Genomic DNA, 26037 nt, shown 5'->3' with positions numbered 1-26037 from the left:
ACTGCTCATCCCTGTCCTGGCTCCGTCTTCCTGTGGCGGGAAGGGGGAAATCCACCGTGCGGCCGGAGCCGCTGGATCCCCTCCCCACCCACGTCACGGGAGGGTTTGAGCGGCGGTGGAGCTGCGTCCTCCCCCGCGGGCCGGCAGCCCCTACCTGCACCGCGGGCGTGTCCCCGCGGGGCGCTCGGGCGGCCTCGGCAGCCCCGCGCCCTCACGGCGGGCGGTCCCGGCGCCTCCATGGCGGCCGCTCCACTTCCGCCTCCGGCCGGGCCCGCGCTGCGCCATCGCCGCCGACGACAGCGGGGCGGCCGCCGCCGACACCCAGCGGCCGGGAAGAGACGCGACACCACCTCCGCGGAGCTCGGGATGGGCGTCTTGGCAGATCCGAAGGATCCCACGGGCGCTCCCGGCACACCGCTCCCGCTCCTCCCTCCCTTTCCCGCGGCCTAAAATGGGAAAGAGCCGCGCACAAAATGGCGCCGGGGCCACCGCCGCGCGTGCGCGCCGCGCGCGCCGGCCCCGCCCCCCGGCGCCCTCCTCCCTCCTCGTCTCCCCTCTCCCCCCGCCCTCCCGCTCGTTCCGCCCCGAGCCAATCGCGCCGCGCCGTTGCCCTTCCGGTCCCCGCCGCCGGCCAATCGGGCGCGCCGGGGGCTGGCGGCGCTGCCCAATGGGGGCGCTGTCCGCGGCTGCCCAATGGCGCGCTCGGGGCCGCCGCTGGCGGGGAGGGGGAAGGGAGGCGGCGGCCAATGGGAGCGGCCGCGCGCCCGCCGCTTGTTTATTGGGGCTCGCGCTGCGGCGCGGGGCGTGTCCGCGCGCGCGGGGCTCGCGCGGGGGGGGGGGCGGGGGGGGGGGGGGGGGCCGGGAGGGGCGGGGGGGGGGCGGAGCGGAGCGGGGGCCGCGCTCAGCCGGGGCCGCCGCCGACTGCGGAGGGGCCCGGGCGGCGCGGGGGCTGCCGAGTCCACAGGTAGGAAGAGGACGGGTGAGCAGCAGGAGGAGGGAAGGGAGGAGGAGGTGGCAGTGTTGGTGTTGGCGGAGGCGGCGGCGGAGTTGCGGCTGCCGCCGTCCCGGGGGAGGGGACGCGGAGCTGCTCCGGGAGCTGCGCTTTAAACCCCCCTCCCCCCCCCGCCCGCCGCCCTCAGCGAGCTCGCGGGCGCGCGCGCCGCCCCCTCACGCACCGGGACCCCCCCTTGGGACCGGGACCCCCCAACTCTGCCCCGATATTCCCGCGACCCCCCCGCGCGGTGCTCCCCGGGCCGGGGGCTGCGGCGGGAGGCTGAAGTCCGGGAGGAGAAGGAGGAGGAAAAAGAGGAGGAAGAGGAGAAGGGGGCCCGGCGGGGCCGCGGAAAGTTGCGAGGGGCCGGAGCAGGAGCGGGAGCGGCGGCGGCCCCGGCAGCCCCCGAGCCCCGCGGAGCAAATGGCGCCGTGACACAGGCACGGGGCGCGGGGCCGCCCGGCGGGAAGCGGCGGCCGCGCTCCCTCGGCGCGGCCGGGACGGGCGGCGGCTCCTTCCCCCCGGCCCTCCCTCCGCCTCCCTCCCTCCGCCTCCCCCGGGCTCCCCCCGCCGCCCCTCACGGACGCTCAGCCCTCAGACCTCCCCCGCTCGTGTTTTTTTGCAGTGTTTGTGCCGTGCGAGGAGAAGTCCCGGAGCTGGAATCCCTCACATAACCCTCGAAGATGAAGGTAGGCGGCTCCGGCGGGAGCGGGGATCGCCGCCCTGTTCGCCCACTGCGCTGGAGGTTTCATTTTTAATCGCTTCTCAGTCTCCTCACGGTGGGATAACGCGGGTTTCGGTGTGTGCCGTGAGCGCTGTTCCTGCTCCCCGGCGAGGGGCAGGTGAATCGGAGCTCTCACGGCCGTGCAGGAGCGCTCGGAACATCCCCGTCGCCTCGGAGTTGTTGTTGTTGTCCTTTGGGCTCCCGTCTTTAAACGCTTCCTGTATCAGCAGCTGCTATGGCAAGTTTGCAAAACCACAGCTTTTGTCCCGCCTTTGCTTCTGCCGGTTTGCTCAGTACAAAGGCTCAACAATTGCAGTATAATTTACTAAAGAGAGAGAAACTTTTTTCATTTGCCTTCAGAGTTGAAGAAATAATATCAAGTTGAAAAGAAATCCTGCACATAAAGCCAGTTGTTTTGGATTCTGTGCTGATTTCCTGTCATGTTCAACGTGGTAATTTTGTCCTTGTTTATCAGCTGCAATGAGCAGTGAAGTGAAATGTATTAAGGTATTAAAATCCAGATTAAGGAAAACGTGATGACAAATATTTCTCTTTAAAAACTCATGAGTAATTAAGGTTTGATAAAGGCATTCCAGGAAAGAAAAATACTGGTTTAATAGCTGTTTGAAAGATTGCAACAGATTTCTCTAGAGGTCTCCTTTTAGTCACCAGGAAAGAAATCCTATATATAGAATGTTTTAGACTTAATTGGAAGTATTGGGATGACACCAATCTCAAACATTTTAAATAATCTGTGTCATTGGATTGCTTATAGCTGGAAAAAGTACAACTGGAAAAAGTACAGTCTGTTATACTGGGGTTATTTGGAGTGGGAATTGTTTTGTTTTGTATAGAAATTACTTGAATTAATAGTCCTTCATTAGCTTTTTTACAAGGAGATGTTCCAAATAGCAGTTCAATACCTTCAAGGATATTTCTGTGAGAGGCTGACAATGAAAATGAAGGAGGGGAGGTGTCAAGAACAGCGATAAAACTTCCTGTAACTTGCTTGTTGGTTTTTGATTTTCCTTGTTGAAGAACTCTGTGATGTCAGTTCCCAGTCCAAACAGTGTTTATCAATTAAAAGCCAACAAGTCCAAAAGTTTAGATGCAGGATTAAATATATAAATGATGCGGATAAAAATATAAACCAGGGCTAAACTTTGTTGCTGTGTTTTGTGTCTCTGCAGGCAGCAGATGAGCCTGCCTACCTGACAGTGGGGACTGATGTCAGTGCCAAGTACCGCGGTGCCTTCTGCGAGGCCAAGATTAAGACGGTGAAAAGGCTCGTGAAAGTCAAGGTAGTTCGCTGTGATTGCTGCTGATTTCCTTAAAGCCTTGTGCTGGAAGGGCTGTCAGAGAAGATCCCAGTCCTGAAGATTAGGAAACGTTCATCAGCTCACTGTGTGAATTTTAAGCAACACTTGCATGGGGTTTTTTTTGTGTTCTGCTGTTGGGTTTGGGGCGATTTTCGTTTGTTCTTTTTTGCTTTATTTTGGGGGGAATCTTGTTTTTTTATTATTAGTAGATGCTGGTACAAAAATGAGCTTTCCTGCTTCTTCTTTCCTGACTGTGTTTGTCTTGTTTTTGAATGCATGAGTTTCCCAGCAGTAAGTTTTGATGTCACAAATAGAGGATTATGGCTTTACATGACTAATAAGGAATAAGAGCAAACTCTTCTAAAGCAAAAGTTCCATTTCATTCCAACTGACACTTTCAGTCTTATAGCTTGGAACTTAAAAGGCAATGCCAAAATAAATCAACAGCACAAGAGACGACTAACTAGTTTCTTAGACCAGGTTATAGCAATGTCAGAGGTAATGTTTTTTAAGTTTTGAGCATCTTGCTGCTGCTTCTAAAGCAGCTTGCCCTGGCTGGAGCTGAGTTTCTGTGCATGGATAGTAGTGGCAACTAATACTCATTCGTAAGTTTGGCTTTTGCCAAAAAAAGAATGAAATCAAAAAAGAAAGTTGTCAATTTGCTGTTGCAGTGCTGTTGTAAATGCCACTATGGGAAAACAAGAGTAAAACGTAGTTAAATGCAAGTGAAGAATTCAAAGTAAATATAGAAATTGTTCTGCTTTGTTTTGTCAAAGTCTTCCCACTTCCTACTTTAGTGTCTACTGTCCAAGATATGTAAATAAGGCATTAGTGACCCAAACCCCCATAACAAATTGAGATGAAAGCTGCTTTTTATAGCTACACATCCAAGTTTTCCCTGTGCTTTAATGCTTAAGTCAAGTAGAACAAGCCATCAGCCTCTTCAGTTACAAGTATAGATCATATCACTTTATCAGAGTGCTTTTCATCAATAAAAAAACCCCCTAATTCAGATATTGGAGTCTTTTCCCTGTTCTTAATGAGTACTTGGAGAAACTTGTGTTCTTTGAAATCTGTGTTAATGAGAAGCTCTGTAGGGAGCACCGTGCTGGTCTGACAACCTTGATTTTGTGTCTGTATCTTTGGTCTGGTGGAGTATTTAGACTGTTAATAGGTAGGAGTTTCTTCTTCTCATTAGAATCAGATGCTTTATTACTCCATGATAAGATTTGGAAGTGTATGAGGCTGCTGTGACTTGGTGGAAATTCCTGTCGCTGTATCTCAGTTACAACAATAGAAGTTTTAACAAGCTGAGCCTGATACTGTAATTAAGAGTGTGTAGGCACACCCTGCACGCCTGCCAAGAGTGCAGGGAGGCCAAAAAGTCCTGTAGCCTTTTCCTGAGTAGCAGGACAACCTGTATTCATCTCCATGCCATTTTTATTTAAAACTGTATATCAGCATAAAGTGCATTATTGACCTGAACGTGTGTTAATATCGATGCTCTCTTGGCGGCACTGGTGGTGTGTTTATAAACACAGGTACAGTGGAGTCTGTGCTTGGGGGAATATTGGGGGAGACAGAAAACTGGACATCTTTATGGGTGGAAAGGAAGCTCATGGAACTTTTGGTTCTTCTAAAAATAGGAATTTTGGATTTTTTCTTTTATTAAATTGCATAGGCTTATGTTCACTCTGTCTTACCACTGTTGCCTTCTGGAACACAGGATTTTAAGGGGAAAACCGTAGCTTACTTACACTGTAACTGATCCTTATTTTCATTCACATCTTTGCTATAAAAACTTCCTCTTTTTCAAGGCAGCAGGAATGCTGGTATTGCAATCAGTTTGGTGATTTGTTGATACATATTTAGTAAAGAGGGGTTTTATTTTGGTTGTAGTTTAGTACTCAGTGTGATGTCAGTAAAGTTCTACAGCTGAAGTAGAGAGAGGGGAAAAAACCACCTGCTTAATCTTCTCATCTGGAAGTCAAATTCCAGGTATACCCTGGATTATGTCAATATCTAAACTTGTATCTAAAAATGTATTTCCTTTGCTTTGGAATGACCAATGTTTGATTTGGTCTGTTCTTTTAATTGTGATGTTTCAGAATAAATATTGTGTGATACTTTGGATTTCCTGTCAGTAAAATAGTCCATGCCAAGTGTTTCCCGTTCAATAATGTTTGAGTCCAGTTGATTGATAATCATAATTTGGAAAATTAGATCTTTATTATTACAAATACATTTTCAAATGCTTTCTGTATGCTATTAAGAAATCAGATGCATATTACAAAGTTGATTAATGTCTTTCAGGTGGTCTTGAAGGGGGACAACTCAACTCAGTTAGTGCAAGATGACCAAGTGAAAGGACCTCTAAGAGTATGTATAATAATTGCATGGCTTCTTTTGGTAATCACATCATTGATTTGTTATTTTGATGCTGATTAGGTGGGTAGCTCTTCTCCAGGATTGAAATCAGCAGAAGGAGCCTCATCCCTTTACATCAGATGGATTCTGAGGAATTAGTCTTAATTGTTGTAGCTTTATGGGCTATTTATGCTTATCTGTGTCATGCACTTGATAAACAGTCTTGCCTGAAGTGATTTTTGTGTCTTATAAGATACAAAACTTTTTATAAATAATGAAACTTTGGAACTTATTAGAAGTAATGGAGAACTTGAGAGCAAAGTCAAGTTCAAGCCCGTTAGACAAGAGTAAATACAATTACTTAGTGTTTTAGAATAGTGGACATATTTTATATGAAAATGTGTTTATTTGTACTTTTATGCTATGTAACAGTTGTGTGCTAAAATACAGAGCTGTGTTATAAACATGGAATGCAAACTGAACTCTTCAGAGAAGATCATCTTTCTTATATTTGTCTTTTCTCTGTAGCTCCTGCAAGAACCACCAGTGTGTTCTGATCTAGCCCACAGCATAGCATTGTTTTTAAAGTATAAAAAATAATAGTAATTGCATGCTTATCAGTAATAAAATTAATTACTTTGAATGTTTGTTTTCAATTAGCCTCCTGTTACTTCTTATGATGATGTAAGTCATGGGCAAATGAGATGGTCTGAGTTTCTTACTGCTTTAGTGTCTACTTGCAGTTCAGCCTTAGTACTTCTGTTCTTACCTTCTGAGTGACTAAACTTTGAGAGTGGCAGTTAGCTAAAATGAGTGTTTTTAACCAGTAAATCTTTCCTGCATGGTGATTTTAGGCTCACAGGTAACCTTGAGCTGCTCCTTTTTGCAGGTTGGTGCAATGGTTGAAACCAAAATGCCCGATGGATCCTTCCAGGAAGCCGTGATCAGCAAGCTGACGGATGCGAGCTGGTACACTGTGGGTGAGTAGCCACATGTCTCATCTATTGCCTGTAATCTTTGAACAATACATTCCTAATTACAGGTAACAATGTGAGGAATTACTTCCTGTATTGTGAGACCTGAGATAGTTTTTGGAGGGGACTTTTTAAAGTCATCCACTGATTCCTTTTTTCCATTTAAAATAGGATAATAATTGTTCGATGTTCAGGGAGTCAGTTGCACAGGTAATTGTAGGGCTGAATAATCACATTTTATTTGACACAATGTACTTACACTGGTAGCAGTTGCACTCACTGAAATTCAGAACAATATTTGCAGATTTTAAGGCATAAATCTTGTAATTCTTTTTCTAGCTGAAAACCTGTGGCATGTAGTGAGTGACTGAAATAGGAGCCTTCTTTCCATGTGTGCAGTCTTGTGACAGGAAAAACATGGGTAGTACCAAGAGAAGAGAGAATCTGTTTTTTTTAAAGAAAAGAATTGACATATCACACTTTAAAAAGAAAAGAGGAGACATTTGTTTGTATGACTATTTGCTTTAATGTAATTTTCAAATAATTATTATCTCTCAAGTGAAATGGAAAAATACTTTGCTTCTTGTGCTGGAGACTCACGTGCTGTTCAGTTACTGGAATAAAAAGCTCAGAATGCAGGGTCAGAGACATGTCAGTGTTGAATGAGAATTCATTGCAACATAAATTTCCTTATTTTGAATAATTCTTATCTCCAGGTTTTTCTGAAACAGCTTTAATAGCAGAATGACGAAATCCAACAAGAATCAAATAATAGTGAATAGTCAAATAAAAAAGGACAGTCTCTGAATTACAGAGATTTGCAGGCACCCGTCCATTTTTTGCACAACTTTCTTACAGCAGTGGAGCCTTATATTCACTAATAGTAGCATAGAAGGAACATGCTCCTGTTAATTGTCCTGTACATGCTGCTCTTGGGCATTGCTTTTGAGATTAGTACTTGTAAATTTAAACTGTGTGTTTCTCATTGGCTGCCTTGTGTACCAAATGTATTCAGCTTTACCTCATATCCTTCCATCCTCTCTTGAGGAGTCTTCAATCCCATGAACTTTTAAATACTTTGGTTCATTAACCCCTTGTTTAAGATTTAAAGAAGCTATTTTCGGTAATCAGTGTTCCCATTGCAGTAGGTGAGGTTATTCCATCTTTGGTGGGAGCAGGATAAGGCTCTGCAGATAGTTTGGAAAGAATTTATCACTGTGTGATTATTATTGTTAGTGTGTGCTTTAACTCTGAGCTGGTTGACAAAGCTCACTGCTCTTTGCCTTTTTCTTCAGGATTATAACATTGCTGTGAAACTGTAGTGTATGTCAGGTCAGGGAGGAAAGGCAGGATTATTTTGGAGTGCAGAAGATTTAAAATCTGCTTAGTTTAGTACTGTGATGTGACACATTTGAGGAACAACACCTGACCTTTAGCTTGCCTTTATGTCTTTTTTGAGGTGCACCATTCTGTTACAGAAGCAACAAGAAAAAACACAGTCTTGCACTAATAGTTTCATGGTTTATGAATTAGCATTTTCATTTTAAAACTCCTAACTTATTTCAGTTTTAAAGTAGCATTTTTTAGCTAATTCTGTTTGAATTTGGACCAGAGGACATATTTGTCTTACTGCATTTGTCATGTGAACTTTAAATCCCCTGATCAGGGGATGAGTTTTGTCTGGTTTTCCTTGTTTATTTCTTTTTTATTTTCTTTTTTTTTCCCTTTTCTTTTGAGCAGTGCACTTCTGCCAAAAATCTTTACTTGATGAGCAGGAAATTTGAGCAGTGAATTAAGTGTTCTGTCCTGTATTAGTAGGTTGTTGTTTAGATTTAACAAGTTGTTGAACTGTCCCCAGTAATATAAGAGATAAATCATGCATGCCGTGATTTTTACATTTTTTTAAAGTCCAGTGTCTAAGAAACTTGAACCAAAGGATTGTCATTGTCTTTCCCCCCAAAAAAAATTTTTTGATAGGCAGAATGGGAGTGTAAAATGTTTTCCATATACAAATGTTTTAAGACTGGTAGGATTCTGTAAAAATCTGGAGCTCAGGGGAGGGATTAAGTAATTTTATGGTAAGTGAACATACAGTGCTGTGATATGGCACTGTGACTGTGAAAATAGAGCTGTAACACACTGGATTTAGATCTTAGGAACATTTTTGTGAGTTGTTTGCGGGGAGTTGCTTGTTGGTGTTGAAAGCACAGGTAACACTGACCAGAGTAAGCAGATCATCGAGTTTGTGTCATGGTTATTTTGCAGTTAAAATTGGGGAAGTGTTTCAGGTTGAGGTGTGATGAATAAGCCTTATCTTTTGCCTGCTGCCTCCATTGTGTCTTTGTAGAAAGTTTTGGATGGATTTGAGGTGTGTATTTAGGCTGCTGTGAAGCAACAGTTGAGCTGGTTCCTTTTTAATAGAAGGTGGGTGCTCTGCTGCAGTCTCACTGATTCAGTCACAGCTGAAGAGTTGAGAGGGAAGTGGATTGGACAGATTTCAGGTTTATAGAATATCTTCCTAAATGTTTTGAGATGGAAATCTTGTGTTTCAGTAGTTTGTGCTTTCCCTGTGGTACTTATTTTCTGTATTATCTCACATCTCTTTCTCAGTGATCTCAAAGTAGACTGATGCAGTGAAACCAGTCATATATACAGACATTTTCAAAGTATTAAGTACAGATACTTAAAAAATGCACCAGAACAAAGTGCCTGCACATCTAATGAGAGGTGATGATGTTCACTTTTGCATATCAGGTTCTCTGTTTCATGTAGGGGTCTAAAGAAGAAGAAAAGTTGCCTGAAACGATTTTGCTTTGGTCAATAAGTTGAGCCAGTAGAAATGCTGAGTTTGCAGTAAAAGGCTGCTTTGCCACCACCATAATGCAAGAGCCACAGTGATTATCAGTTTGTCTATTTTAACAGTATCTCCTGTCTATTAATGGTGTTCATGTACCCAGAACAAATAAGGGTTTATTTTTATTGTAACTCCCACGGAATCACTTTTTCACTTTTTATATGATGATGATGTTAATGTGGCCATTTAGTCATACTGAATTTTTCAGCTGTGGTTTGGATACACTTTTGAAATTACCTTTGAAATTCAGCTTTTCAATATAAGCAGGTGAAGAATCAAAAGCTTTTTGGACTGGAAGTTTAAAATGCCATTGCACAAGGCAACCCTCTCCAATCCAAATCCAAAGTGGAGTGACAGTAATAGGAGTTTATATTCTTTGGTTAACAAATGGCTCAGTTGGACTTGCTGATCTTAGAGTTCTTTTCCAACCTAAATGCTTCTATGATGTTTTAATCTTTAAAATGCAGTTACTTAAACTGAACTTTTACAAATTTTGAAGTGCTGCATTGATGCTTTTGAAGTGCTGAATACATTGTTAGGTGATAATTGCATAGAATTAAAATGGTCTGTCAAATCTGCTTTCAGCTTAGCAAGGTTTGAATTATGGCTCTCTGAGAGCACCATCCTCATGATTCTCTGTTAGCTTGTAAAATGCTTTGGGTAAATGCTGAAATAATGTCTGAAATGACAGTTGTATTTTCCTTCCCTCATACTCTGGAGTCTTACAAGCATTACCAGAATTTCTGAAAACAGAAATCCTTGTATAGATGTTCCTTAAGGAAACACTTTTGTATCACTTCTGCACAGAACCAGAAGTGATGTAATGCCTGTATAAAAGTGAGAAATAGTGTTTGAACAAGGGTCTGAGACTTGCTGTTACTGTGGCCTGGTTTTTGCTGCCCCATTGACATCAAAGTGTCATCTCTTTTTTGACAAGACTCAGGTTGATAATCTGGATGTGCTTAGGTCTCCTTTACCATATTTCCAGCTTTGAACAAAAGAAAAAAACAGATGAAATACATTGAGTCTTCTGTTTTGCTAGTTAAATAATGGAAAGATTTTTGTAAAGAGAGAAGGAGAAAAAACGTTAACTTTCAGTAATTTTCCTCTGAAAAGAGTAAGAAATAGGGGAAAAAAACAAAACAGTGAGAGGCATTTACAGTTTCTGATGGACGTTGCTGTCAGCATTAGGCTTCATATACAGTTTAGAGTGAAAAGGGATATGATTCATTATTTTTTTAGACTTGAGACTTTCAGACACACTTTTGAGGCACCTCTGTGAGCCCAGTACCTCTGCTGGGAACTTCCTCCTCTGATGTAGTCACTGTGGCAGTTTCCAGGGAATGCTGAGTGAGTGTGTGCTGAGAGGAGTTAAATTAACCCAGTGCTTGTTCTTGTGGAAGTGAAGTTTTGGGAAGTCTGCTTGAGTTGTTCTGGGAATGAAGTAAAGTCTCAGTTGCGTCACTTTGTGTCGCTGTGTTTAGGAGAGCAGGTGACAGAAATTAAAGGCTCTGAGTGTTTGGTCCTGACCTTCATGTTATGTGGATTCTGGTATTTCCAGTTTGTGATTCTAAGCATATTTATCAGCAAATAAACCAACATGGATGTCCTGGGACTTCAGGAGCAGGGTTGCTAACAGAAGCTATTTATAGTCCCATTTTCCTGTTTTTAAAAGAAGTTTTCCTCTTCTGATGCTCTGTGGAGATACTGAAAAATTGGCTTGGTTCTGGCTCCACCACATCTGTGAGCTCTGCCACATCTTATTCCTGCACAAAGGGCGATAAAAGCTCTCAGTGCCCCCTCAGTCACTTGAGTTCACCCACCCCAGAGGCCTGTTGGTTTGTTGTTGCAGCTCCTGGGCAGCAGAGGTTCCGTGGGGTGTGCAGGGCACTGCTCGTGTCTGTGGGTCTGGTCTGACCAGTTCCCAGCATCCTGTCGAGCTCCACGTCACAGTCACAGCAGCGTCACTGCACGTCCGGGCTGTGGGTGCGTCACCCGGGAATCCCAGACCACAAGTGTGGCAGGGGAACTGCCCAGTTGCCTCCTCTTAGCTGGTGTTTTCTACCACTCTGACCCACCCTAAATTTGTTCTTTTTGTCTTCAAAATGTTGCTTGAGTGGATTTTGAGGAAACCCTGTGTTTGCCTGAAGTCCTTCCTTGGGATGTGTTAAGTGCACCTGTGGCACATAAAACCACCTGTGTTGGTGCTTTCTGGAGAATCTAGAAAAACAGAAAAGCACCACATTTTGTGCCTGTGTGTGTTTAGACAACCTGTGGGTAGAGGAGCAAGATTTCCTGGTGAAAATGTGCAATAACTGAACCTTGTTAAAATCAACTGGATGAAACCTTTGGTTTTAAAACCACCTCTGTTACAATGTGAACTGAGTGTTAAACATACTTAAAAATAGTGTACAAACAATACTGTAGGGAAAGCAAGGAGGTAGGTTTTTTTCTCTCTAATCTCTTTATGTGTAACAATAGTAAGACTAACGTAACACTTCAGAAAAAGCAGTTTCAGGCAGCACAGTTTTGTCTGGAAGGTGATAGTTTTCTATGTGTAGACTCAAAGACCACACTTCTGTATTTTCAGGCATAGTTCAGATATATTTGTGTGAGAGGAACTGAAGCTCACTTAAAATTGTTTACAAAACAATAAATCCGAGTTGTGTAGTCTCTCAGTAGCACAATCCACTGCAGTATCTTGCTCTTCCAGGATGAATCAGTGCTACAGCCCTTGGCTACAAGGTTGTTCAACAAGTGCTGCACAACTCTTGGGACTTCCCATGTTTTTCCCACTGCTGAAACCCGAATGTCTGCTAAACTTGCACGCATTTACTGAGACATTTATAGACAGCATCTCTGGTAGTTCACAAATCACTGCTTTGTCAGGCAGTGGTGAAAATAATTCAGTGTACACAGTGACACTGGAACAGCTTTTATTCGTGCTACGGACTTTTGTTGTCTCGGTGGGTTTAAAAGTTCCAGAATGGGATGGGGAACGAGAAGAAACGTTTCCTTTTTGTGCAGTATAGAATCTGTCCTCGTTTGGGCAGCACTGGGAACGTAACTTGTTGGATTTGAAGTTAGCAAGATGCAGCCTTGAGGGTTGTTTTCCCTGCTCACTTGTCTGTCACAGAACTGCCTTGTTCTGGTAACACTGGTTGCTCTGTGTGTAAGTCATACCATAACTACTATGAGGATGTTTCTGCTCTGTTCTCCTTTTTCTGTCTTCTTTTTTTTTTTCCCCTCAATCTTGGAGATATTTATAAACAAGTTGTAGTTAAACTGATCTGCAGTATTTTGTGTCAAGTTTCTTCACAGTTCCTAAAAGTGATTTGGATTAGTCCACTTGTTAATATTTATATAAACATTTAATATTGTTAATAGTAAATAGTAATGATACTTAATATGAGTGAAAACTGATGTTGAGACTGGTTTTGTGAGGACAGGGTTAGTATTATTTTTGTTAATGGCATAAATGGGTCTGCAGCAGTCAGGGAATGGAAGATACCTGCTCATCAATAGTGAGTTTAAAGTTGCACTTTTTAGTGCATTTTTGAGGCACTCAAGTTTTTAATCAAGAGAGTTCTTTTCCTAATTCTTGAGAAAACCTGCATTGATTACCACTAGGAAGTTTGTTTTTATTTTTCTGTCATACACTGGGGTTGTAGAGATTTCCACAAACAAAAAAAAAATCAATTCTTTTTCTTTCCTGTCATTATTGACGAGATTGGGATGCAGCAAAATTCTGTACATTTCTGTTTTATTGTCACTGTTTTAAAATGCTCTGTATGGAACATATTGGACTCTGTTCCTGGGACTAGAACAAGCTTTGTAACAGAGCTGCTCCTCCAGGTTGTGCTGCTTAGTCATCTCCTTTCCCCTTCTGTCAGTGCTCATCATTAGGGAGCACATTTGGAAGAAAGGCCTGTGCCCAGCAGAAATGGTGCTTTTCTTTCATCATTCCTTATGTTGTTCCATTGACTGTTAAATGGTGTGTGGAGTTCCCTGCCTGGTTTGGATCCTGGATTCCCAGGAATCAGCACTCAGCTCCTGCACCCTGTTTCTCCAAAAAGTCCCTGCCCACTACGAGATGAGGAAATAGTAGAACTTAAAGGGCTTCTGCTTTTTCACACTTGTTCCTTTGGAAGGACAGGACTGTAATTTCCCCCAAGAGGAGCAGCATGGCACTGTAAACACATCTCTTGCTGACTTCACTCCATGTGTATGGGAGAGATCTCCCTGCCTTCCATTCTTGTTTCCTGCCTCTTGAACATGACAGGATTCACTGAGTTTTATCATTCTCATGGAATACAACCTCTACAGCCATTGGAGAATTTGGAGTTGTAGCAATACCCTATTGAAGGAATGAAATAATTAATACAAGTTACTCAGCATTAATCTGAAAGGTTTTTTCAGTTTGTTTGTTAGCACTTGGCACTTTAACTAAACAGCCTTACTTCTGGATGAGATTAAAAAGAGGAATGAATTTGCAGCTTAAAGTGTATTAAGTTCTCCTGACACATTTGCTATCTCAGCTTCAGAGTGTCACAGAGCCAAAAACTCTGCCTTCTGCTCCACTGCTCATGTTTACAGAATCCTTAGGATGTGATGCTGTACTTGGAAAAGATATTCCCCTAAAACCTCTAGGACTGGCATTAAAAAGTCATGCACAGGGCACACTAACATGAAAAGTACTTTAGTGAAGCAGATTTTTCTTAAAAGTGAGATGGAGACCACAAGGCCTCCTTAGTTTATAGTTTTGAAGCTGCTGAGTTTATCAGTGAGGTTTCTGATTACTCTTTCAGTGAGGCACAATCAAGTATTTCCCCTAGAGGAGAAGCAAGTTCAAAGTTGCTACAGTTACAAAATACTTGATGCGTTGTGATTTATTGGAGAGATTTCTTACTTGGCCTCAGCTTAGTAATTCAAATAATTGAATATTTTTGTATGAAAAACGGTACCATCTTTCCTGAATTGAGAATTTATCAAGTGGTCACTAATTTAACTGAGGAAATAGTTTTAATTATGCTGTTCTCTTGCACTTTGTTGTTCTGCAAAGATGTTTTGCTCCAAGTTGTGCAGCTGCACTGTGAGTTGCAGGTGCTTTCCACATTTCCACAACACAAATTTGTACAGAGTGACAATATCCAAAACCTCTTACCTGCTCAAAGAAAGTTTGGGTTTATCCTTGAAGCAGTGAAATGTCTTTAAAATACCAAAAATATCAGTGACTTCTGTTACAGCCCCTTGTGGTCCTTTCACCTCTGCCCCTACTTGTTCCCAGCAAGATAGAAAATCAAAATTTTACTGTCACTTTTCTATTAATCTTTTAAAAAAGGCAAAGTATGTTAAAGAAGTGATAGTCCTGTGGGGTTTCCTCCTACAGAGCAGCACTAATATATATTTACATGAGACTCTTGTGGGGTTGGATACTTTGACTCTGTTCATTCTTTTAACCTGAATGAGAGGTGGGGCAGAGAGAAACTTTAGTCCTGGAAGAAAATTTCCAAGGTAAAATGGAACATGGAGTTTATTACTTGGAAGGAATCCCATACTCTTACACTCTGCTGTGCATTTCCTTCTCCCTGTGGCTGCTCAACAGACAGATTTTTCTACACTTTCATTCAGTGGTGATGCCAATTCCTTGGCCTGCATCTGAGAATTTGTGCTTCTCCACCTTCCTTTCCTGAAGTTCTGTGGCCTCTCATATCAATAAAGACATAGTGACTTTCCTTTTAGTGCTAGGAGAGAGATTTCAGGTGGGATTTTGGGTTTTTTTGTATAATCTGCCTGTTTTAGCTCTGGAAAATGCAGAGCAGCCCAGCACTTTTGCCCTGTATGGCAAGGGACAAGCAGTTTTTGTTAGAACAGACCAGTTCTGTACCTTCAGCTGGAAAAAAACTGAGAGAAGTAACAGGAAAAGGCATGGGATAGACTTGTCTGAATTCAGGTAGGAAACTGGGAATAGGACTGAAAGCCTGACTGCCAGGCTCTGAAAGGATACTCACACTTCAGTGTCTCTGGTCTGAGGAATGATTAGGAAAACTTATTTTTTCAGCATAAATTATTTTTTCTTCCATGTTTTGTCCATGGAAATGAAATATAAATTTATGAAGTTGACACTTCTGCAATTGCAGTTACAGCTTTTGCAATCTATCATTGCCTGTTATTGATCAGGAATATCTAATTATGTGATTTCTTAGGTTAATTAGCATTTTATAGTAGAGGAAAGAAAAATATCTCACACAGCTCTTAATTGTCATAATTTCCTTATGTGTCTTAATTTCAGTGTACTTTGCTGAGGGTATTTTACTCAACCCTCAGTATTTATAACATTTTATCCTTTATGGATGAAAAACTGGTGTATATCATCTGGTTTATGAATGGTTTGCTTGATTCATCCCTCTGCTGTACTAGTTTGAAATAAATGGGTAGAACTTCCAAAATTGGAGATAAACCAGCCTGGTTCTTTCTATTTATTTACGGTCAAGTATCAGGTTCTGTTTACTTTTTTTCAATAAAGTTACCTGTTGCCAATCACCAGCCATTTGTCCCCTAAAATGATTATTTGTGGAAGTTTAGTAGTTTGAGATTTTTGGAGGGGGAAGAGTGAGCTGCTTTGTGTGTATAAGTGTTACAACAGAGGCCATTAAACTAATTCAATAGTGGAACATATCCCAGCAGTATCTACTCTGAAGATTCAGGACCTTAAAGCTTATCTTATCAAGCTTAATTAATTTTATATTCATACCTATTTATAAAGTTATTTTTGCAGTCTATGGTTTTAATCTAAAAGTGTGAGAATGTGAATGTCGTAGTTAGTTGACAAATATTATATTTGATATTCATACTGGCTCAAGAGATTTTTGTTGTTTGGGGGTTTTGTTAATGGAAATGTGCCAAAATTCTTCTGCTGTATATTGATGGAAATCAGTGGAGCTTTCCTGTCACTTATACATGAGATTTAATGGGATGTCTGCTAAGTTTTCCTTATGATTTTGTCAGACTTAGAGTTTCACATTTCCAGTGTCCTGGTGTGTTTGTAAGACAATATTGATAGTGTAGCAAAAACTATCCCACAGTTGTTTTTCTTTTCATTCCTTTGTCTTTCTGTGGGATTGCTTGTGGGAAGAGGGAGGATGAAAAGGTACAATATTAAACAGTAGTCTAAGTAAGAAATAAATGGATAGGGTGAGAAAAATCCCAACAAACCCAGGCAAACCCCAAAGATGGTTAGATAATAGTGACTGGTGTGCAGCCAGTGGCTGTGGTTTGAAATGTGCAGTGTTTTGATAAGAAGAATGTCCAAGTTAGACTATTGCACCCAAAACCCTTGTTTTCAATGGCTTCAAACTCTGTGTGAAAATCCATTCTTAGGCTGAATATTGAGTACTGACCTTCATTTTGCTTGTGAACTAAAGAATGAGCAGATGGAGATCTGAAAGTCCAGTGTTAGAGAATGTTCTTGATTGTGAGATAAACAGCAGAGTTGGGACTGAGATCTGATCATCTTGTGCTGATGTGTTTCCTTGGCTTCCTCCTAGTTTTTGATGATGGAGATGAAAGGACCTTGAGACGAACTTCATTATGCTTGAAGGGAGAAAGGCACTTTGCAGAAAGTGAGGTAAGACAGTGATGGACATGGAATAAAAATTAAGTAGTTAATTCACTTTTTTTTTTTTTTTAAAAAAAAGATATTGCAAACTAATTTTTCCCCCTTTTTTTTCCATGTAGACACTTGACCAACTGCCACTAACCAACCCAGAGCACTTTGGAACTCCAGTTATTGGAAAGAAATCTAATAGAGGGAGAAGATCTTCTCTTCCTGTGTGAGTTTTGCCTTTCCTTTAATGTCCTTTGCTGTCACTGAAGCAGCACCATTGCAGCTGCAGAGCTCTGAATGCTCCAGCACATGAGTTGTGTGCACACCTTATGGACTTGAGTACTGCAGACATGATCATATGTTGGCAATATTATCAGATTGAAGGGTTTTTTCTTAAGAACATTTCTGCTTCTTTCATCTAATAAGAAATGGAGGATTTTTAACCTTTACACTGCACAAAGTGGAAAAAAAGTGCTTTTAAATTTCTGGAGTAGAGACCATTTCTCTTTGTTTCATGTCTGTGCACAGTCAAAACCTGATTCAAGTCTCCAATTCCAGCATGATGCTGCTGTAAAATACTAATACTTGGAAAGAATTTCTACAAAATTCCTCTTACTAAGAACACTTAATATTTAAGTGTATTTCAAGCAATTTCAGCTCTTAAAATTCTTTATTTCCTTGAAGCTTTGCAAAATAGGAAGAAAAATCTGTTTGTAAGCTGGTTTTGCTCTCAAGTAGTGACTTCAGACACACACTTTAAAAATCTTGTACATTTTGATATTTTAGCACTGAAGATGAAAAGGAAGAAGAAAGTAGTGAAGAAGAGGATGAAGATAAAAGGCGCCTCAACGATGAATTGCTTGGCAAGGTTGTGAGTGTGACTTGTAATTCAGAGAAGGCAGACTGGTATCCAGCTTTGGTAAGTTCCTTTTCCAGCAAAGCTGGGAACGTTGTCAGGCTCAGCTCTGCTCCCATATTTGCTAAAAATACAAATGTTTTCCAGTATCTGTGGAGAGTAGGAAAGCAAAGATTAACACTTTTGTATAAGCTGCAGTTTTATGGCTTTAAAGTCTTTCAAACTGCATGTGAGATGATCAGTATGGGATGATGTTTTTCTTCTAAAAATGAGATGTGTTAGGACTTGCACTCCCAGGCAATTTAAGAGCAGTTAGATTTCATTTGACTTTCAGTTTTGTGGAATTCTCCTTTCTTTCATGCTTTCATTTGCACCAGTGGCCAGTTACTCTGGCAGTACACGTTGGTGGTTCTTTTTATTTCACTGTCAGTACAGCTGTTCATTGCCACTGCTGAAATAAATACATATTAAATAAATCCAAGTAGACTTGTGCTGTAAAAGTAGACACTCTGCAGATTGTTCATATGCACAGAAACACATATACATGTTAAAAGTTGCTTTCTGTAGTAAACTGTTTTGTATTGTCAGACAGGCTCAATACACATCCTCTGTTATCCATTAGAGTGTTTGCTTAAAAAAAAGTATTTTGGAGCATTAAACACACAGATTTGGTTTGTTAAATCTTGCAGATTTTATTTACTGAACTCTGTACTCCTTTATTTTGAGTCTTAAGGGAACAAACTCAGTTGTTAAAATCTTTTAACTTAGTTTAAGGTTGTGTTTGCCTGTGTGACTCCAGGTGTCTTCCCTTCTAGAGAGAACATTGAGGTGTAATGTGGGGTGAATAGTTGACACTGGCTTATCCAGCTGTGTATAAAATGTGGTTTTGTACATGTTCTGACTGTTGTATATCCTTTTATTAATGACAGATTTTAATTTAACATGGTTCTTAACTAGGGGATTAAGTTACTGGAGGCCATGTATTTGCATGTAACATTTTCTGTTTGTATATGGTCTAGAGCAAAATGTAAACTTGTTCTGGTTTTGGTAATACAAATACATTTTTATGACTTTTTTTAGACTTAGAGATAATACTTCTGTGGAAGGATGTGCTGGATTTCACACTAGTTTATGTTATCCACACCTCAAAAAAAACCCCAAACCCAAGCAAACCAAAAAACCAACTTATGTCTCAGTTTAAATGCCAAACATCAGAAACTGGTATAAAATAAGTAGGTTTGTGACTTTTTAAATAGATGCTTAAGTCAGGTTTTGTGTGAACAAGAATTAAAAAGCAGAGTGAATGAACAGGATCCCATGATGGAACCTCAGTAGATAAGTTTTGAGTTTACAAATGAAATTTTAAGCTTTTTTGGCTTGTACATATCAAGTCAATAGTTTGGGGTAAATTACTTCTTGAAATTTGTTACTATCGACCTTAGTAGTATAAATTAGAGTAGGTTTGTTTTCCCAGAACTGGAAATTATAATGAACAGGAAAACAGCAGTTTTCCCACTGTCTTTCTTTCCTTGGAAGATCAGCTTTTTTTTTTTTTCAATAAAAAAGTGTTTTGTTTGACCCTTCAGGTGGTGTCACCGAGCTGCAACGACGATGTCACCGTGAAAAAGGACCAGTGTTTAGTTCGATCCTTTGCAGATTCCAAATTGTAAGTGATTGCTCACTTTTATTAGAGATATATGGGAGAAAATGGGAGACTAATTACATATTGCTACTGAAGACATTATTTCTTCCCAATGGAAAGGGTACAATGTTCTGTAATGTTGGATGGACACATTTGGCTTCACAGTCTGTTTCCAGCCATCTCCTTCTGTGCTTCCTCACCCTTCTTTCCATTGTGTGGAATGATGAGTATTCCTTGAATCAGTAAAGTTTTTGGTGCTTCATTTAAAAATACCAACAACTTAAGAAAAAAAAATCTAAAACATCCAGGAGTGTTTACTCTTTAGATCATTTCTGTCCTTTGAAGTGTGAGTTTTGATTTTAATTATTTTCATTAATGTCTTAATTACTATCTATATGGGTGTCTGTTGTAGTAGTTTGGATATCTGATGGACTCATTACCTCCAGTGCCATGATGTCCATTGCTGTTGAAACAGCAAAGCTTTGAAGGGCTTAATCCAATAAAGAAGAGAATTTAAAGAGACTTGTTAATTAAAATATTTACAGAATCTGAACAAGACTGCAGCAAAAAGAAAGGAAGATCCTATTGGTCCATCCTCTGCTCCAAAAGGACAGGGAGAGACAGAGATGTGTGTCTTAGTTAAGGAATAATATATTTATAAGAGTATGAAGACTTTTTTTTTAAAGCTGTTTCCCTTTATTTCTTTTCATTGTTACTTGCATTGCATGTGTCTCAACATATTGTAACTAAAAACTTCCCTGCCAAAGGCCAGCTGCCACCCTCTTTCTCTCCTTTCAAAGTGAACAATTTGTGATTTTGTTTAAGAGCCACGATTTTGAGTAGGTTGTGAGTACATGATTACTGAAATGTATTCCAAGTGCCTGAAGACTTAATTCATTTTGGCCTCTTAATGTAGACACTTCCCATCAGCCTTCTAGATAAGCCTGGCTCTTTTATCTACTGAAGGTGGAATGCTGCTGGTAAAACATCTACTCTTGCTCTGTTTGACTTTTTTTCCCCATGGTATTATGGCTTTAACTTCAGAAAATGGCAGCTTCTAATTCCTGAGGTTTTTTCTCCAGATTTTGTGAAATAATGAAAGAAGAAAAATAAATATATTCAGTTTAACCTTAGAACAGAGCAACTTCCATATGTTGTGCTGTGTAATTTAAAAATCAAAATCAACTGTTTTTCAGTGCAGATCTGGGAATTGGCTTCACTGTTATTCTGTGTTCCTAGAAATGCATTTTGAAAATAGAGGACCTGTTCTTTCCCTCTTAGCTGGATTCCTCTTTGGAGAGCAGCTGTTGATTCCTGTGAATATTTTCAGTTTAGAAAACGATTTTTGCCTTTGTGTTTTACCTTTGCAAGTTTGTGCAGGTTAAGCGTCGAAAATAAAGAAGCTTTACAAACTTTTCTTAATTATTTAAGGATACTTTAATGTCTGAATCTCAAAGAAGGATTGGAAACTTATTCTGGATAACTTGCTCTTGTATTCCACTACAATAACAAGCGTGTTATGCATTTAGCTGTTAGAAAGGACCCTGCAGGTGGATGCTAAATCTTGAAAATTTTAGAAATTGCTGTTTTTCTAAGTCAAATGCTTGCTTTTCTGTGCTTTAAAAATAATAACAAAACCTTATTCTTTTACAGTTACTCAATAGCAAGAAAAGACATCAAAGAATTAGATCTTCAAAACTTACCAAAATCTGAGTCCTCTCCTAAGAAAGGTAAATTAAAAGAAATAATTTCATACAATAGTACTTTTAACATTTATAGATAAGTGACGACCTCTTATTTCTGATAGTTGCTCTTGGATATTTTGTGAATAATTTTAAATGGGATAAATTAGAGAAACTTTGGATATGAAATTTGTTAAAGAGAAATATTTAAAATGTATTTATTAAAAATTATAATAAGAAACCCCACCCAGCAACAAAAAAAACCCCTCACCAACAGCAGTTCCTCTGGTTTGAGTAAAGGTGTGGAACAGCTCCTTAACAAGTAAAGCTTTAACATGCTGCAAATGAGAGCTTGAGGTGGTTTTGATTGATTAGTGTAACTCATAATGATTTCTACTTTCTCCTTAATAGCTGTTTCACAGTACAAGAGCTTTAGAACAGCCAAAGAAAAGATCAGATGCCAGGTTTGAGATAAATTGAAGAAAGGGACTTTTTTCCTGTGCAGAACATAATTGGGTTGTGACATTTCTTGCCACGAGGGAATATTTTGGAACCAAAGGTACTAATGGTTTCAAAAAATAAAAAAGAGAGTTGAGACCAATGTCTGGAGGATTTTCTATCAGCAGCTGTTAAAAACTGGTGCCTTTTCTTCTCCAGCAGCACTGAATGGTTCATTGCAGTGTGTCCCTCTTCTGGGTATTCTTCTGATTCCTTTATCAAAGTCTCTTTCTGTGACTGAGGGGCAAATTTTAGGGTTATCTGAGTTTGTTTTGCTCTGTTGTTTCCCCCTTGGAGCACCTCTTCGAGCAAAAGAATTCAAGGTATTTCCATTGTACAAGTGTGACTCCAGCCTGTCCCATCACTCCCTTCCTCACTGGTGTGTTTTTCCTCTGTTCCAAGCACTGATGTCACATCTCTTTGGGAAATGCTCTTCATTTTTTTGCAGTCTAAGACGTGATGATATTTTGAAAAGAGCAAAGTAAGTCGTGGTGCCATTTCAGTTAGGGTTGTGATTTACAAGAATGTGATGAAAAGGAAATTAAAAATGCTTTGTGACTGCATGCTGTGGATGAGGTAAAGCCAGGGCCCTTTCTTCTGTAGGGCTACAGGAGGCAACTACGTTTCTCAGCACCAAGGGTGTTCCTAGGAACTGGAAAATGGACATCAGTGAAATCTTGGAGTCCTCCAGCAGTGATGAGGAAGATGGAGCTGCTGCAGAAACCGATGAAGAGGAAGAAAAAAGAGAAGAGAAAACTGAAGAAGTAGCGGTGAGTCTGGGCAATTTCAGTCATTCTTCAGAGATAATTTAGTAACGTGCCTGTCTGAAAATCCTGCACTTTCCAACACTTCACTGTCAGACTTCAACGTCTTTTCAGTCCTGTTCATTTTCCCTGTTACAGTTGCATTTACTGGGATTTGTGAGCAGTGGCAGGTTCCTCCAGTTATCCAGTGGAGAAATCGGAGACAAATCTCAGAAATTAAGAATTCAAGGCAGAGAAGAGTGAAAGATTCTGGATCCAAAGGAAAGGCAAACCCAAAAAATTTATACTAAGCCTAGTGGTAGTAATACAACCTTAAATACAAGTAACTTTTTATTTTTCTTTCTTTTCTTTGTATATTTCTTTATATGTAGGTTATATATAAAAAGTAACTTGTTTCTGAAAATAGTAGATTGATTTTTAAAAAAAAAGACAAACTATTGAAGCAAAAGCAGTAGGTTGACTGAAAGTATGAGCTGATGCACAGGGCCTGCTGAAGCTCTTTGGTGCCTGAGATGCTTCAGAGCAGTGCAGGACTGAACTGTGAAAGTGTTCGGCTGGGAATCGGAGAATCCCGGGCTATGGTGTGAAAGGACTGTGTCTTAACTTGTTGGGGTGATCTCTGAACTCATGTCCAGTCCTGGACCTGAGAACAGACTGGGAGAAGCCACTGAGAGCAGCTCTGTGTGGAGAAGGGCAGGGGGGTTCTCATGGGTGAAAAGCTGGACCTGGCAATGTGTGCTGGAGCCCAGCCAGCCAACTGTTCTGGGCTGCATCACAAGGGGAGAGGGCAGCAGGTCCAAGGAGGGGGTTCTCCCCTTTACACTGCTCTGGTGATACCCGAACCCAGAGCTCTGTGTCCTACTCTGGGGTCCTCAGCACAGGAAAGATGTGGATCTGTTGGAAGTCAGTCCAGATAAGGCCACGAATTTGCTGTGAGGTCTGGAGCCCCTCGGCTCTGGAGACAGGCTGGGAGAGCTGGGGCTGTTCAGCCTGGAGAGGAGAAGGCTCCAGTTAGACCCTAGAGCACCTTCCAGTGCCTAAAGGGCTCCAAGAGAGCTGGAGAGGGACCTTGGACAGGGACCTTGAGTGACAGGACAATGGGAATGGCTTCAAAGTGACAGAGGGAGATTTATGTTAGATACTGGTAAGAAATTGTTGGCTGTGAGGGTGGGGAGGCCCTAGTACAGGTTGCCCAGAGAAGCTGTGGCTGCCTCATCCCTGGAAGTGTTCAAGGCCAGGTTGGACAGGGCATGGAGCAATCTGGTCTAGTGGAAGTTGACCCTGCCCATGGCAGGGGGTGGAACTGGAATATCTTTGAAGTCCTTTCCACCCCAGATCATGGAGCGTGATTCTGTGATTCTGATATTAACAACAAAGTGTTTTTCTGCATTGGAATATTTTAAGTGGCTCCTTTTCCATAAAGTTACCCAGTTTCTAAACTGTATTTCAAGAATTCCCTCCTGTCCCTGCTCCCTGGCTGTACCCCGGGTGTTGGATTTAGCAGCGGGAGTGGGGGGGCGCGGGGGGGCGGGTGTTGAGATTCGCTTATTTATTTTCCCACTGATTTTCACGGTACACCGGGAAACGCAGCAAAACCCGGAGTGCGGTTTGCGTTGCGAGGGAGGTCAGATTTCCCCTTCCTTTCCTTTCCCTTCCCTTCCCTTCCCACACGGAATGGCCGATGGCGCTTGGCGGCGGCCTCGGCGTTCCCAGGGCAACGCGCTCGGGTGGCGGCGCAGGCGCGGGGAGCGGCCGCGGGACCGGGGCTGGCCGGGGGCTCGGAGATGGGCTGGCCCTTCCCCTGCCTTTCATCTCGCGCCTCGGGGCTTTAGCGTCCTTATTACTATTTAACAATTATTTTTTTTATATGGAAGAGAATGTAAGTAATGCCGGTTAACTGCGGGCGCCGCGCTGGGAGAGAGAGCGCGAGCAGATATCTGGAAGCCGGGCTGGAATATGTGCGGGCAGTGGGAGCGTTAGATAGAGAGGAAGTCAAACCATTTTACGTTTGAAAGAATGCGGCTCCTAGGTAAGGATTGTGGGCTTTAATCTGGGAATGTGAACGTGGGGGGGGTTGAGGATGGGGGTTTGACTTGGGTTTCTGAGCTGGGAAGTGGCTGGTGGAGCTTTGCAGCCAGGTAAAAAAAAAAAAAAGACAATAAGAATCTATTTTTAGGTGTGGATTTTATGCCTTCATAACAGTGTTTGGGAAAATGGAGTAAATGTCTATCTGAGAAGAATGCTATGATTAGATAAATCTGAGATAAATGTGTGCAGAATGTAAAATCCTCAGGGTTTTTTTCTTCAGTTTGCAGTGAAAAAGACTGAATAGGCCACATTTTGCAGGGTGTGAACTGTTGCAGTCTGTATTGGTTTGCCTGTATTAACACTCCTTAAATTACAGAGTATCAGTCACTAAATATCAAGGATTCCTGTACCAGTTTTCGAGTATCCATTTTTATTATCATTTTTTCATGCCTATTGCATAAAAAGCTGTGTGTTTCAAACAAAGAAGGGGGAGGGGGAAGCTTGGTGGTTTAAAAAAAAATTCAAAAAAAAGACATTCCTGTAAAAGAAATTGCAGTTATTTTTTAAAGAATGATGTTAATGTGAAGTGGAGGAGTAAAGGATTTGAGACAGGTGGATGTGCTGATAGGAGAAGCTGTGGAATCCATTATTTCCAGGTGACAACTAGGCTTGTAAAAATAAGGTGAGCATCTTCATCTCACAGAAGCTGTGTAGCAGAGGATACATATGAATCTTTATAGATTATGTCAGAGTAGAACTGTCATGACAGCCCATTAAATCCAATTCCTGATTCAGCTGTGAGAATACATATTTTAATAGTGGGCCATGCTAGATATTGCAATTAGACAGCATTTAGGGAATTTATCATCATTCCTTTTTTCTTTTCCCTTAGAAAGGCAGAAATGCAGAGAGAATCGACAAGTGAATGATCTTTTTTCCTTGCCTGTATTTGAATACAGATCTCAAGTGCTAAAATTTTACATTTCATAGAGTTCCTCCTGTATTAATCAAGGTCAAAAATAGCTTCTGTCCATCCTCTCCCAGAATATTCTCAGTGGACTTTTTTGTTTTAGAGCAGCAGTTGGTTATATGGGAGTGAGATTTTTAAAAATACCTTTTTTTTTTCCCACTCCCATGTTCTAAACTGCAGAGCAGCTTTGCTGTCAGGGCCTATCCAGCTGCTGCCCAACCTGATAGGCCTTCATTAAATAATCAAAAGGACACAGGCCTACTTCATATATAATCACAGGATAAAGTCAGTCAGAAGAGTCTAATTCTGGAATGGAAAGGATCTTATTTTTCTGAAGTAGGATCTTTTATAATGGTAACGGGGCAGAGAGATCTGCTGTAGCTGGTGATAAGAGATCCTACCATTTTTCCAGTAGCTGGGTTAAAAATCTGTAACTTCGTTTTGACAGAGTCTTTCTAATTGTGTTGCCTTTGATGACATCTTAAAGAGGTGGTAGAATTGGTACAACCAGGTTTCCAGGCTCTCCAGAGCTGTTCTTTGGTGGCTTTTGTAAGCTGAGGAGTGGGAACAAATATGGTGTTGGTGAGATGCTCCTCCTCCTCATCAGTGGGAAGTGACTTGTGTGGTCCAGACTTGACTAGGAAGGAGGACAGTGTGGAAAATGCTTGTCATTGACTTCAACAGGGATTGCATTACACAGAGTTGCTCAGCATGTTCAAATTGCTGGAATTTTGGCAATAGATGGTGAATCTCTGGATTATT

At 41.4% G+C, this 26037-nt stretch overlaps 1 protein-coding gene across 2 annotated transcripts in view; it reads left to right on the top strand.

Annotated features, from left to right (window-relative positions):
* The first annotated feature begins 936 nt into the window (after positions 1 to 936).
* The window catches only part of ARID4A (AT-rich interaction domain 4A), a 47145-nt gene continuing 22044 nt past the window's right edge, over positions 937 to 26037 (top strand). For both annotated transcript variants that reach the window (XM_027702679.1, XM_027702678.1), the window contains exons 1-11: positions 937 to 964; positions 1617 to 1680; positions 2906 to 3016; positions 5348 to 5413; positions 6291 to 6381; positions 16777 to 16856; positions 16967 to 17061; positions 17622 to 17754; positions 19278 to 19357; positions 20987 to 21063; positions 22117 to 22283. In XM_027702679.1, coding sequence (XP_027558480.1) covers positions 1675 to 1680; positions 2906 to 3016; positions 5348 to 5413; positions 6291 to 6381; positions 16777 to 16856; positions 16967 to 17061; positions 17622 to 17754; positions 19278 to 19357; positions 20987 to 21063; positions 22117 to 22283 — 906 coding nt within the window. In that variant the 5' untranslated portion in view covers positions 937 to 964; positions 1617 to 1674. The remainder of the gene's footprint in view (positions 965 to 1616; positions 1681 to 2905; positions 3017 to 5347; positions 5414 to 6290; positions 6382 to 16776; positions 16857 to 16966; positions 17062 to 17621; positions 17755 to 19277; positions 19358 to 20986; positions 21064 to 22116; positions 22284 to 26037) is intronic.

The sequence above is a fragment of the Neopelma chrysocephalum genome, unplaced genomic scaffold, assembly GCF_003984885.1.
Source record: "Neopelma chrysocephalum unplaced genomic scaffold, ASM398488v2 Primary Assembly neopelma1_191, whole genome shotgun sequence".
NCBI classification, from domain to species: domain Eukaryota; kingdom Metazoa; phylum Chordata; class Aves; order Passeriformes; family Pipridae; genus Neopelma; species Neopelma chrysocephalum.
This window is presented reverse-complemented; position numbering and strand designations above follow the sequence as displayed.